Source organism: Onthophagus taurus, chromosome 6, assembly GCF_036711975.1.
Source record: "Onthophagus taurus isolate NC chromosome 6, IU_Otau_3.0, whole genome shotgun sequence".
In the NCBI taxonomy this organism is placed as follows: Eukaryota; Metazoa; Arthropoda; class Insecta; order Coleoptera; family Scarabaeidae; genus Onthophagus; species Onthophagus taurus.
In genome coordinates this window covers 29,931,688-29,946,532 of record NC_091971.1, presented here as the reverse complement: position 1 = coordinate 29,946,532, position 14,845 = coordinate 29,931,688, and the positions used below count along the sequence as shown (strand labels likewise).

General features: G+C 32.7%; 1 protein-coding gene and 1 long non-coding RNA gene across 2 annotated transcripts; one reads left to right on the top strand and one right to left on the bottom strand.

The window, feature by feature from the left end:
- The first annotated feature begins 1,120 nt into the window (after positions 1 to 1,120).
- Positions 1,121 to 2,390, top strand: LOC111415616 (uncharacterized). The gene is made up of 3 exons (XR_002706416.2): positions 1,121 to 1,512; positions 1,573 to 2,192; positions 2,249 to 2,390. It is a non-coding gene; the product is annotated as an uncharacterized lncRNA (long non-coding RNA).
- A 1,960-nt stretch (positions 2,391 to 4,350) lies between these two features.
- LOC139430187 (uncharacterized) lies at positions 4,351 to 5,559 on the bottom strand. Its single transcript, XM_071196850.1, has 4 exons — positions 5,027 to 5,559; positions 4,785 to 4,945; positions 4,502 to 4,728; positions 4,351 to 4,446 (listed from the first exon to the last, which is right to left on the bottom strand). The coding sequence occupies exons 1-4, from the start codon at positions 5,122 to 5,124 to the stop codon at positions 4,351 to 4,353; spliced, it is 582 nt and encodes a 193-aa protein (XP_071052951.1). The 5' UTR covers positions 5,125 to 5,559.
- Between the last annotated feature and the right edge of the window lie 9,286 nt (positions 5,560 to 14,845).

Genomic DNA, 14,845 nt, shown 5'->3' with positions numbered 1-14,845 from the left:
TTTGGTCCTAATCAAAGATGTAAGAACACCTCCATCTAAATAGCCTCTGACCCGAGTTTTGCAATCAGGCGGGAGCTGATGGTATCTCAAAATTCTGTTTACTTCCTATTGTTTGAAGTTTAAGAATGTAATTTTATTCAATAGTTTTAGTTTACTAATTTATTTCAAAATCTCATGCGATTCAATACTGTTTAATTTTTCATTCTATCTTTATTATTGCTCTATTTTGTTATTGCTCATATTAATTCACAGGGGCGGCGGTTATGTTAAAAATTTGAATTTTCTTTTTGATGGTGCGCAAACGCAAACCACTTTCGGGGGTGACCCACTGAGACGACATTACACAGTTCGGGTGGTTTGTGACTTTTGCTCGACAATCTTTATCAAACTTTATGTGGGGAAGTTAATAGTTTTTATTTATTCTCCCAAAATAAATCACTATTTAATAAAATTAGTGTACTATTTATTTACAAACTTTTTAACATAAGTTGTTGAAAGGAATAAATATTTTACATAATAACAAACTTTCGTTACCAAGATATAAGTTTAAAAACTAGGTCATTAAATCTTTTTGTTGTAAAAGGAAAAATATATCGTGGCAGTAGTAGTAAACCATAGTAAACCATTGGTCATTGTTATGGTATTGAGTTGTCTGATTTAGAGCCATGGTTTTCAAGTTAAAACAGTTTTTCTTCAAGTTTATCCAGTTTTTGGTTAACCTTTGGTAACAAACATAGAATACTATCTGTTTGTTTAACCTCTCGGTTTTCAACCTCCCAACCTCCGTACTCGGCGATTTTTGATAATAAATTCATTAGTTTTAAGCACGTTTAGCGAACTTTATTGATATCGTACGCTATTAATACTTTGTGTCTATTGAGATTCGAGTCCACTCGACAATGATTCACACAATTGCAATAGACATAAGATTTAATGTAGCCAGATATGTCATAAGTGAAATAGGAAAAGTTTATTATAAGTAACTTAAATTTTTAATACAGTTTAACTAAAGTTAAAGTTACTAGTTTAAACAACTAAATTGCTAAAGTATATAATACCTACTTAATTAATTTATTTATTTAAGGCATTGCTAACTATATCAGATTTCAAGTATATAAACTCGTAATAAAAGCGCTAAATTTCAATAATGAAATAACATACCAGGTGTTGTTTTTAAAAACCCAACGCGGGTTACTTTAGTAACATCAGAAAACAGAAGAATCGCAAAATAGTCATATCTCAATTACTCATCCGTCTTTGCTTATTCATCGCATTATAACGATGACACATTCGTTATTTAAACTTTTTTTATAATGAATACTCTAAACGAAAGTATTGTTATGGAGCTGGTACGTGACTAACAACGATAACATTATAAAAATATTCAGCGATTATGGTGAAACTTTCATATTTCTGAATAACAAGCGCTTGTATAAATAGCACGAATATGCGATGTTTTTTAACAGTTTACTCTGGTAGCTGTTCGCATCAGTTGGTGTTTCGGTACAAACGGTAAGATTAATATTTAATAATTTCCATCTTGCAAATTAATTTTTATTTTTCATTTTTCAGAACATCACAAGCCTTTGTCCTTTTCGATCCCACATTACCCAAAATTTCCGTTGAACAACACCTGTTGGTTGAGACTTTGTGCCAGCCTTTTGCGCAAGCACGGGTGACCACCTCAGAGGGGAGGATTTTCCTCGTTGTGCATGTGGAGTCGCCTAAAAAACGACTCCATGTGTTCAATGGGGTCTCTCTTACTCCCTGAATCGATAAACAAAAACCCAATTAAACAAGCGCAAACAAAACTCTTAACAACATAAAATCTATTGAAAAAAAATCCTCATTGAACATTGTAACCATTGAATTAGTACTCTAAGAATGCTTCCCCACGGTTAATATCCGTTGGGATGGTTTGATGAGTGCTCCCTTTGACAATGCGTGAATATCCTGAGTACTGATTTTTCCTATATCCACCAGGCTTCATCCTTAACCATCAAGCTTTTCTATGGAGTACTTGCAGGACTTCAATAGAATCGTTATTTTATTTTAGGTTATGAAATACCAATAACTTATTGATGAAGCATGTCAAAGGCATTGTTGTATTGTGCTCAAAAACTAAACAATCAACAAAACAATTTTTCTACTTAACTATCTCCATCACATTGCACAGAAGAACGATAATATATGTAAGTTTTTTAACTGCGGTCTACAATTATTTCAATAAAACATTTCTTTAATTTAGCCTTCGACATCAGGAATTCAAACATCGTGCTCTTCACGTTCACGTATAAGATCTTTACCATTAAATCTATTTAATGTGTTACTCGGTACAAGGTAGTTACTATGTCAGTGATTGTTTTGAGGATTTTCAATAGATTTTGATATATCGCTGACTTAAAATTATAGGGTTCTATGTTACACTTGGACTTTTTTGAGAAAATTGTATTTAAAGTTTTGGGTGTATAATGCTGATACAGTTATGTACTAAGTGCCTTTCTGATGTTCTGTTATTGTTTGAACTCTGGTCATTAGAAATAAAAGCTGCACAAAGTAAAATTTCTCTCTTTAAATTTTTTTTTATTAATTTTGAAAAAAAAACATAGGACTTTGTTATAGTACTTTTTATTTCGATTAATTTTGAGAGGTTACATAGAACTTATTATAAAGCAAAATAACTAAATAAACCACGCGAAAAAGAGGTCCAAAAGTTTATTTATCATATTTTAATTAGTCACTGATACTAATAATAGAAAAAAAGCTAACCAAATATATTGCTATAATAAGTAGGTGCGTAGGTAGGTAAGCGTAAATATTTTTAATTTTATTTTCGCTTTCCTGTAGTTCTCTTTACATTACGTTTTATTTCTTTTTGAACTCTGCTTGTTCTTAGGCTTTTACAGGACTTTTTTGCTGTGCAGGTGGTCTGCTTATTTTCTTTTTCTTTTAATAGCTTCTTTTTCGAAGCTACTCGTTTCTTATTTTTCTTTTTTGGTAAGTTTGGAATGGCCGCGTAGAAATAATCTCTGTCACATTTTGGCATAAATGGTAGCATGCTGCTTATGGCGTCTCTTTTAGCTGCAGGAAACTCAATTTTGCAATTTACAGGTTTAGGATTTGGAAAATTTAAATTATCAGTACCCCTGGTTTTTCGTTTTAAGTTAACCGTAATAAATTCGGCGTCGTGTAAAGTTTTATATTTAACAAATAAGGCATTTTTTTCAATTTCCAGAACTGATATTTTGGTATAAGGCACATCACTATAATTATATATTCCGGATACAGTTTTGTAGTCCATAAAGTCACAGCGTCTCATCTGGTAAATAACATAAGGTTTTTTTCTATTTACCTTTAGTAAAATTCGCAAAAGAGATAATGGAGAATAGTACTCTACCCTACTTAAAACTTTTTCGATCACACTGTGAACTGAATCGATTTCTTGTACACAAGAGTGTCCTGGTGCAGAATATTTTAGTGTGATTTTTAAAATTTGGTTTTGTGTTGATATAAAATTTGCTAGTGCAAAGGAAATGTGTGAATTTCTATTTTGAGGCACACAACTATCACTCCACAGAGTTAAATCTTTTACATCTGGATTATCAGCAAGAACTCTTTTTAAAATCTGAATTAAAGCACTGGCAATATCGTTTCCTCTCCTGCCCATTAAAACCTCCGTCCACAAAGAACAATAGACCCGACCAGTAACAGAAAAATGGGCTGTCAAATTATAGACAGACATTTTACTTTTATAGTAAAACGATGACACTTCTGCCTTGGGAACCGTTAGAACATTCTGCAGGTCAAAAGTGAGAACTGGTTTATTTTTGTCATTTCTATCAAGGTTTCTATCTTTTCTTGCTGCATTTTTTAATCTTATATGATTTAAATATTCTTCATTCTGGTTTACCTCTTTTCCTTCTGCTGTTTCCAACTTGTTTAACTCACAAACATCACACCGGTCCTTTTTGGGTTTTTGAAAATAAATATTAAAATTATTACAAAATATGTATCGGTATTGAGAAAGTTTAACACAAGGTAAGTTCTTTTCATGCATTTTTTCAATATATAATTCGTACATTTTTACTACTGAAAGATCTGATTCAAGATACTCTCTCTTAGTATCGGCCCGACAATAATGTGATTCTACGCGTGGAAAAGATTTTATGTGATCCATTACTGCAGACTTTATTTCTGTCGGTATTTTCTTTTTAATATGGCATCCTTGCCTAATAGGCTGTGGCATATTAGAATACGAGGTTCTGTTGTTCATAGCATTGTATATGGTTTTTTGACTCAAATCTAGAGTTCCAAGAAAGTATTTTTTGCAAATTTGTATTTTTCGTTCGTTTACGGTGAAAAAGAAACGATACGTCTTTGCCTTACGTGAGTTTTTGTCGTTTTTTCCCTTTCTTCGTCTGTCTGGTTCATGTTGTTCACAATTAGCTACAATAAACGTGTTTTTAGCTAACTTGTTTAAGGTATAAAAACTTTTAAATACATCTGCACGTTCTTCTTCAGATATTTTAGTGCTACACTTAAATCGACAAGTGGAACAATCTTTTAAATTTTTAATTGATTTGGCCGGCACCACTTTTTTTCTTGCAGAAACATATTCTTCTCCTTGTTCTCTCTTCGATTTTCTTATGTTGGCTTGCCATGTAGCTGGATTTCTTTGTTTCTTTCGAGTAAGTTTCTTTGCTTCTTTTTTCTTGTCGATAATTTGGTCTAAAATTATATCGTAGTATATTTTTCATTCACCATAATTTAAGATTTGTTTTTACCTTGTACGTTTGCGTTTTCAATAGCGTCCACTTCTGCTTGTCGTTCAGGTCCTACTTTTGTCTCTTCTCTACGTTCAGTTTCCGCCTGTCCTTCCTTAATTCTTAAAAAATTGAATGCCTTTTTACGACAATTTCTCTGAGTAAAACTATTTTCATTATGTCTAAAAATTAAATACGTAATAAAATAAAATTATTAACTATACAAGAAATATTATTTCATAACCTCACTTTTATTTACATACCTGCTATCATTATCAATTGGTGGATAATACTCCTTATCTTTATCTGAATCATATCCGAATTCATCAAACGGATCTTGATCTTCCTCAGAATCACTCATTTCGCTATAAAACTCGCCTTTAAGCTCGACTTTAAGTTAAATTACCAAAGAGTAGACGTTTAAACGGCGTGTTTACTAACATCAACTAACATACTAAGCCGGCCAGCAAGGTTCTATGGTTTTAAAGTTTGAGTATAGTTTCATATTATAGGAGAAAACACAAAGTCCTATGTAGCACATAGAACCAATTATTTCATTTGATAAAGAATATTATTTTGATATAAGTTCTATGTTACACATACAACTTAGTGTTAGCAGTAAAAAATTTTCAGCACGTAGAACTTTATATTTTCATCCATAGAACCGTTATTACAATTCAGATGCTCAAGCCGCTCGAATTAAAAGGTTCTATGTAACACATACAACTTTGTGGTGTGAATAAGTCCAATAGTGTCAAAAATGTAACATAGAACCCTATAATTTTAAGCCAGCGATATGTATAACAAATAAAAAATATCAAAAGATATAAATGTTGTTTTATTTTGATATGGACTACAAAAAACACAAAATTTATATTGTTATATCAGGTTTTCTTATTTACAAAATCTTCTGTTCACAAAGCATTAATGTCTTGAATTTTAAAATAACCATCAAGAAATAGAGAGATACTATTCCTTCTATTGAGATACATTGAGGTGTTATTACTGAAACGTATTAAAGTGGACGTGTCAAATAATGAACGTTTTCCTAATTATTACGATGTAATTGGCAGTGATAGGGTGTAAATTATAAACAGAAACGTGCCAGTTGAGTTGTATCAGAATAATAAGATCAATTCGTTATGATGACGCTATTACTGTTTTTACGCTAATCAGAGATATACCTATGTTATATACAAAAGTAAAAACAGGATTATGAAATGAATTCTTATCTAGATGACCGATATCGTCCTCATGACGAGAGGAAGAATTTCTCAGTAAGTACTCGTGAACTGCCCTCCTAAGAATAAACACCACAGTTGAAATTTGAGACATTTAAAGCGGTTATATTTGCTGCAAAGTTAATATGGTTACAACAATTACTTCTCTATACAAGAGGTACGATGATTTGTCGTGTTGATATATTGATTTTGTGATATAAGAGTTGCATTTTCGGATATTTATTAAAAATTAGCAAGTACGTAGTAATTTTTTATAAGAATGTATTTCCTTCCCAAGCAAAAGGCCGTATGTGACTATACAGGATGTTCCATCTCAGACGAGCCACCCCGTATATTTTTTATCCCATAGTGATTAGAAAAGTTTCCAGAAACCCGTCGAATGATTTTGTTTGGGGGACATCTTTTGACGTCATTTGAGGCTTGAACGAGCAACCCCCTAAGAGGGGGTGCTTCAACCCCTCAAAATTGAATAGGGGTTGAGTGATACTTCATTTGAAAGGTCTTGGAAGCCTCTTTACAACGGTGTATGAAAAACGTAAATTTGATGAACCGTTTTCGCCTAAAATCAATTTTTTAGCTCAAATGAGCAACCTTGAATATTTTGGTTATAAATAAAAAAATTGAATTGTTTTATCATGTTGTTTTATTTATCATATCAAATCTGCGTTTTTAAATGAAATGTTCAAATTGTCCTCCATTGACTTCCATACAATAATACAATCTTGACTGAAAACCATCTCTAACATGGTTCAACATAATTGGAGTTATGTGACGACACTCATTTACAATTCGTTGGCGTAGTTCGTCCAAATTTTCAGGCTGAGTCACAAAAATCTTGGACTTAAGATGTCCCCACAAGAAGAAGTCCAGAGGGTTCAGGTCAGGAGAACGGGCAGGCCACTCTATAGGACCTCTTCTTCCAATCCAACGACCGGGGTATTGCAAATTGAGGTATTGGCGAACTGGGGCGGCGTAGTGAGGAGGAGCTCCGTCTTGTTGGAAATGCAATTGTTGTTCAAGTAGTAGAGGATCGTTTTCTAATTTTTCTGTTATTAACGGATCAATTACATTTTCCAGCATTTCAAGATAAATTTCGCCATTTAAATTACCAGGAATAAACAGCGATCCAATTATGTGATCTCCCAAAATTCCTACCCAAACGTTTAGCTTTTCCGGATGTTGAGTGTGAGCTTCTCGAAATACATGAGGATTTGTATCGCTCCAAATTCTACAGTTATGCCGGTTAACGTCTCCATTAAGTGAAAAAGTGCATTCGTCAGAAAAGCAAACGTTGTACAAGAAATTTGGGTTATTGTTGATATGCTCGGCCATAATTTCGCAAAACTCTTGCCTTCGATCCAAATCATCATCATTTAATTCGTGAATTAATTTAATTTTGTACGGATGGAACTTGTGTTTATGTAAAATTCTGAAAACGTTAGATTGGCTAATACCGGAAGTTGCAGACAGTTGTAGTACAGATTGCGTGTTTGGCATAAGTTGTCCACCGTTGCTCCTTCATCATTCACAATTCCAAAGGGTGCCCTTTTTTTATCCATTACTGAACCCGTCTCAACAAATTTTGAAATCAATTCCATTACGTACTTATGGCGAACACTACGTTCAGGATGGTTTTGGTTAAATATTCTTGCAGTCGCTCGGGCACAATTTTGATTTTGGTAATAGAAGCTAACCAGCTCAACACGTTCTTGCAATGTGTACACCATAATTATTTTTAAAATTTTAAACAAATCAGCAAAGTAGTAACTCAACAGATTGATTTAAACGTATTATAACCAGATAAACACCTTCTAAGAACAAACAATGAGGGCAACATATGGAAATGTTTTGATTTTTTTTTATTTTTTAGTTTGAGAGAATTTATTATTGTATGGAAGTCAATGGAGGACAATTTGAACATTTGATTTAAAAACGCAGATTTGATTTTTTGATTGTGATAAATAAAACAACATGATAAAACAATTCAATATTTTTATTTATAACCAAAATATTCAAGGTTACTCATTTGAGCTAAAAAATTGATTTTTGGCGAAAACGGTTCATCAAATTTACGTTTTTCATACACCGTTGTAAAGAGGCTTCCAAGATCTTTCAAATGAAGTATCACTCAACCCCTCTCCCCTATTCAATTTTGAGGGGTTGAAGCACCCCCTCTTAGGGGGTTGCTGCTTCAAGCCTCAAATGACGTCAAAAGATGTCCCCCAAACAAAATCATTCGACGGGTTTCGGGAAACTTTTCTAATCACTATGGGATAAGAAATATACAGGGTCGCTCGTCTGAGTTGGAACAATCTGTATAGTTTGTACATACGGATAACTATAAATGAATCTGTAGCAAAATTACCATATAAAAACACCATATCTGAAAGAGTCAATACCGATACAATATCTTGGTTATTCACAATTAAACGACTTGATTGTTATGTTTTTTTAGAAATGGAAAGCAAAACAAATATACAGGTGTTCCACGTAAGCAACAAAGTACATAAATGGCATTAAGGAGCCGAGAAACGCAGTTCTTCATTAGACAAAAGTTGTAGGAAATTTAGCACACTATAAACGGAAAATATTTTTATACATACAGGCTGTTCCATAGCGAAGTACTGAAATAAACATATGTTATTTTAAATGGAATGATATAGTTTTTATTACATAGGGTAAACGCCAGTGTTTGATCTGTTAAGGATTTTTTAATGTCCGTGTTTGACCGACCCATATTATTTTTCTTGTAGATCCCTCTGCCTTTACATAAAATGATCAAAATATGATCAAATACACATCTGATTCATTTAAAGTTACTTACCCTACATATAAAATATAACATCATGAAGTAATATTTTTTTAAAATTAAAAATGAAACCAGTATTTCGCATTTAGTGTTTGACCACTTTGATTACATTACTTGACCAATAATATCTAGTCTTCTACCTTAAAACCATAAATGTTTGACCGATTCTTAATATAATATTCATTTTCATTATTTTTTCATACTATTTTGTTCACAAAAAAATGTTTATATTTTTTGATTCTTTAAGAACATCTTTTAAACCAGGAGCAAAATGCTCTTGACTTAACTTTTCACCCAAATTTTGTGTTTTCCAACTTGGTTTTTGAAACAGGAAAACCCGTATCTGCTAAATGAAACAACCATTCAACCAACAGTTTTTCTTCATCAGAATTTAAAAATGCTGGTGGGCCCAATTTCCTCTACACTGGTGTTTTTCCTTTTTCTTTATAAATAAGATTTGGAACGTTCAACATCTTGGCTGCTTTTTCATAAGATAAACCCCTACTTCGTACATCGAGAGTCTTTTGAAAATCTTCTTCACTATTTTTAATCTTAGGCTTCGTTGTCATATTGGTACTGAAGAAATGTCGACCTGATTCATATTTGCTAAATTTTCCATATAGATTTTCCATTTTTTGATAATTGACCATTATAAGAGTCAGCGTTTGACCAACCTTTTATCCTTTTAATTTTACAGACTCATTACTGCTTAAGTGCGGTCAATTACTTTTATTGTTATAAAAAATGTTTAAAAAAATAGAAAAGCATCAAACATTTACACTTATATTTGTATTACGCTTAAATATTTATAAAATTTAAAATCGGTAAAAAAACTCGGTTTTGAGTGTTTGTGTCCTATAAATGACCAAAAGAGGAACCAGTAATTGACCGCATATTTAAACTGATTGTATCTAACTTTTAAAGTATAAAAGTTTTGGTCAAATACTAAACAACTTAAAGATATAAGTTTTAAAAGCAGGTATTACACATTTTTCCATTTTATTAATCAAATATAAATTCTTGTGAGATTATAAAACAACCAATTCGTCTAGTATTTGACCGTTTGGTCAAACACTAATTTTTAATTAAATTTAGAACTACCAGTCATTGACCGGCTTTATTTCAACAAACAATTAATTAAAGCGGTATTTTTTCAATATAACCAATAGAAAACATTATTAGATCACTGGCAAACAAAAAAAAACATCATACATGCAAGTACGGCTGAATAATACTACCATGTTTGATCGAATTTCTAAACATAAAAATTACGGTTTTTAGCACGATGCGAATAGGCCGGCAGTTAGCGCGAAATTAAACAATAAAAACTCAAGAACGGTATGGTCGTGGACTTTTTGTGTACTAGGAAGTGGAGAGGAGACTGGTGGCTATTTATGGATATATTTATATTTTTTTAGATATTCCTTGGATTCTTCTTTTTTACATTTTTTTACAAAAACGGTCAGACACTGACCAACGGTTAATTACTGGCGTTTTACCCTATTCTGATTCTACACACAAAACTAAGCTGACTTTGATAAGACATGTTGATACCTAGTGCTTTTAGTTTTTGAGTTATTTTGATTAGAAGCTTTTTTAGCAATTAACACTGTGTCCTTCAAATCTGAATTTCTTGGCGACTGATCGAACTAGAAAGTTAAAATTTGTGACAGTTGCTGCTTGGATATGCGGCTTCGGTACACGTGTACCTACCACTGGTAGTTTTTGAGACATTGTGGAATTAACATCATGCAAAGTATGGCAGATTATTTTTTTCATTCGTAAGCCATGAAATAAGACGATAAATAATTTTCAACCAAAGTTTATTTATAAGTGTTCAAATATCTGCCATCTGTGCTTTATGCATAGATGAAGCCGATTTACGAATTCGGCTTGCACATTATCTAGTGTTTCAGCAGAGGTATTTCTAAAGCTTTCCCTTATTCTTCATATCTTCTTTCGTCGTTGGAATATTAGCGTACCACTTGGGTTTTGACATATCCGCAAAGGAAGAAGTCGCGGGGAGTTAGATCAGGTAATCTTGCTGGCCACGGTATTGGACCTCCACAACCAATCGAATGTCTTCCATATCCAATGTTTAAAAAGTTTTCAAAAACATCCCTGAAATAGCGTGCAGGTGCGCCGTCGTGTTGAAATATCATTTTTTGTCCAGTTTCTAAATCTACATCTTCTAGCAACTCTTCTTCTAAAAAAGTTTTGCAAATTTGTCCAGCCAGTATGCCTAATTATTTTACGGTTAAATATTCCGCCCCAAACATTTAATGACCATACATTTTGATTATTTACGCGCATTAGCCAGAGAGGATTTTCGGTTGCTTAACATGCCTTATTATTATGTCATCACTAAATAGAATTGATGATATGAAAAGAGGGTTTTCAGTCTCCAATATCAGTTCATTATCGAAACATCACCTGCTCGGAAGTCGGGTATTTGGGTATCTTTAACAATGTACTCTTTGAGTAAGACGAGTATTTCGTTGACATTGTCTCAAAATAAAAACCATTGTCATAAATTCGGCTTTTGTGTAATGCATAATCAAGCTGTTACAGTTTTCTTTTGTGTTTGTTAATTTCGGTTCTTTAAGAAAATAAAAGAAATTGTTTATTGTTATTGTGATTGTTTATAATTCTATTTATTATTTTTCCTTATCTTTACTCCTTCACTAATTTTGTAAGTTATGTTTATGTTTACATCGTTTACATACTAATTCATCGATAAAAGATCTAGGTAATTTTTAGATTCGTGACTTGGTATGTAAACGTATAAAAGTGTCTTCTTCAATTTCCTCTTCTTCTTTTACCTGTGCACGTCGTCTCTCAAGGTGGTGGTTACGAAGTCCGAGCGATTTAGAGCGAGGATTCGCAAATTGATCCGAGGATAAATAGTAAATTCGCTACTCCAGGTCATTCCGAGATTAAAAAAAGTCTTCGTAAATTAAAAGAAACCCGTATTTCTTCACCAAGTTTTTATTTTTTGGATTTATTTCACCGATTACTTATAATACATTATAGTTGATTTGAAGCTTCCAGAGAGGAGGTAATCGTATTTGTTTCATGTTAAGTGTATTGTTTATTAATGTTGGTGATCGTCCTTTCAGGCTTCTTTCAGATTATAAATTTGAACTCACTCTTGGGAACTCCCGTATTAATCTTATATCCCACACCCTTCATTCAACTATCGTTGGCAATAAAATATTAAGAACACCAAGTCCATTGACTGTGTCAGGGATTCTTCAGTGGTGCCTCGAGTTGACAGCAGATTGAGAGTGGAAGATCCGGAGAGGTTTGGAAGAGACATCTACACAGGAAAAAATAAAGAGTAAAAATCAACTCTAAAACATGGTTCAGATCGGTCCAATTTATTTAGAGTTATTTTTTTGCACTATATAGTGTAGGTGAATAGATTAAAAATTTACACTAAATAGTGAGAAGATGGTGTTTATTAAATAGTGTAAAATCGTTACTCTATTACAGTGTATTATATGTAATCTAACTAGATGTTGTCGTGACTCTAATTAGATACATTTCTAATCTAGTCAGTGTAAATTATTAAAAATTCGCTCTAATTTTACTCTATTAATTGACAAAATATCACTAAATAGTGTGTATCTTATTAGAGTTAATTTTTAATAGGAAGTGGAGTATTTTTAGGGAAGTTTTACGTTTGTAATAAAAATCAAAATTATAAAATATTTGTTTTTATTTTTACTTGTAATATATTGTATATACTTATATTTAAAAAAATTAAATTCTGTTTATACAGCGTGTCCCGTATCTTCCACATCAGAGCATTATACGGTTGTAGGATACATTATTCTGAAGCGATCTTTCTAATAAAATTTTTCCGAAATGTTTATAATAACCGCACGGGAACTGTTTAAAGGAACTGTTTTTCGTCCAATCAGCAGATCGCAAATCAGACTCAGGTAATCGGTGTCACCCTCGGCCGGTCCGCTACGCCGATGATAATGTCATGGAAAGAGAAATAAACTTTTTCGATGAATCAAAGTTGTCCGTTATTGGTCGTCGTTAAACAGTTCCCGTGCGGTTATTATAAACATTTCGAAAAAATTTTATTAGAAAGATCGCTTCAGAATGATGTATTCTACAACCGTATAATGCTCTGATGCGGAAGATACGGGACACGCTGTATACATACAGTGATAGCGTAAAGTAACCCCCCCCCCCCTGTTTAACTTCTGAACAGATTGAGATATCAATATGAGCAAAAAAACGTCAGTTTCCATATTTTATCAGCACAAATATTTTCTTATGGAAAATTTTGCTATCACTTTTAGTTTTTCCGGAAAATGGATCCAATTTGTTTTTTTAAATGGAACACCCAGTATATTAGGTATCTTCCGAAAGATGAAACCAATACCAATCCTACGGTACCTCACAATCAAATATCGGTTTATTAGTTTTTCGCATAAAAATTAAACAAAATGCGGAATTTCGCCGGAAAAACCAACGTATCTTCGTCGACTACCTGTCGAAATGCAATCGGCCAGTTAAATGGTGGACGGTAGGTTAACGGTAGGTATACGCTCGAGCTAAGACAGATTTAAAATTGATCCCTTACTTATTTTTGAAGTATATTAAATTTATGAATTAATCATATTTTATCAAAAAATATTTATAAAGAAAAAAATCAAAGTCAATATAAGAAATGAAAATTTTTTATTAAAGATTTTGCCGTATCGGTTGAAAAATTGGCTTAGTGTTGTTATTGAATAATAAAAGAATTTTTTATTTATTAAGAACAAACATTTTTGTAGTGTTTCCTCTCTCACACGGCTTAACATGTGATGATCAATATTTTGGCAGACGTCAATAATTTTTTGTTTTAAATCCTCAATCGTGTCCAGCAAAATTTCATATACCTTGGATTTTAAATAACACCATAAAAAGAAATCTAAAGGTGTCAGATCTGGTGATCTTGCTGGCCATTCAATCGGCCCACGTCGGCCGATCCACCGTCCATTAAAATTTGTATCAAGATAATTTCGTACCATTGTCGCATAATGTGGAGAAGCCATTTCAAAATCGTCAGGATTTTGGTGTACAATTTGCAAAAGACTTGGATTAATATCTTCTAATAATCTTAAATACAATTCCAGTGTAATTTTCGGTTAGGCATATTGGACCCACGATGTGATTTCCCAATATGCCTGTCCAAACATTTATTTTCTTGGGAAATTGAGTGTTAACTTTACGATATTCATGTGGATTAAAATCACTCTAGTAACGTACATTTTGCCGATGCAGTTTTCCATCCAAAAAGAAAGTACATTCATCACTGAAACAAATCTAAAAATATTTCCCCGCCGTTGTTGGACCCACATCACACGTTGATGCGATAGCAGCAGACGACATCATGCACGCATTAACTACTACTTCTGTTAACATCTGCACTTGTGTGTCTTGAGAAATCGAACGACGACCAGTTCTTTTGCGGTCTTCGACGTTTCCAGTTTCCAAAAACTTATTTACAAGTTCTCTTAAATATTTTCGACTAATTGGATGTTCAGAAAATCGTTCATTAAATTGTCGCTCTGTTTCATGTACATTTCTGTCAGCACGAGCGAATATTAAAATTCCTCCGATTTTGTGCTCTAAACTCCTTCTAGCCATTTTGATCTCGCCTTTCTTTGGTTATACTTGAGTTGTTTGGTTTCAAATACCCTTAAGTCCAAATTTTTCGATTTTGAGAAAACGGCAAAAAAGTATTTTGGGATGATTTTGGCGTTAATAATTCAAACATAATTTATTTGTTATTAGAAGACTTACTGAAGTTTCAAAAATTCTATAACCACGTCTTTTGAAATAGATATAAAAATCACAAAGTGGATTTAAAAATGGTGTTTGGTTGCGTTTGCTTCCAAACTGTGGATTAAGGCTCATTTGAATCTGAACAAAATGGATTAGGCATGAATTGAAAGTGAATCAAATCTCTTTGTAGCTAATAACAGGAAACTTTATTTTTTGAAAGATATGTTATTTAAAAACTG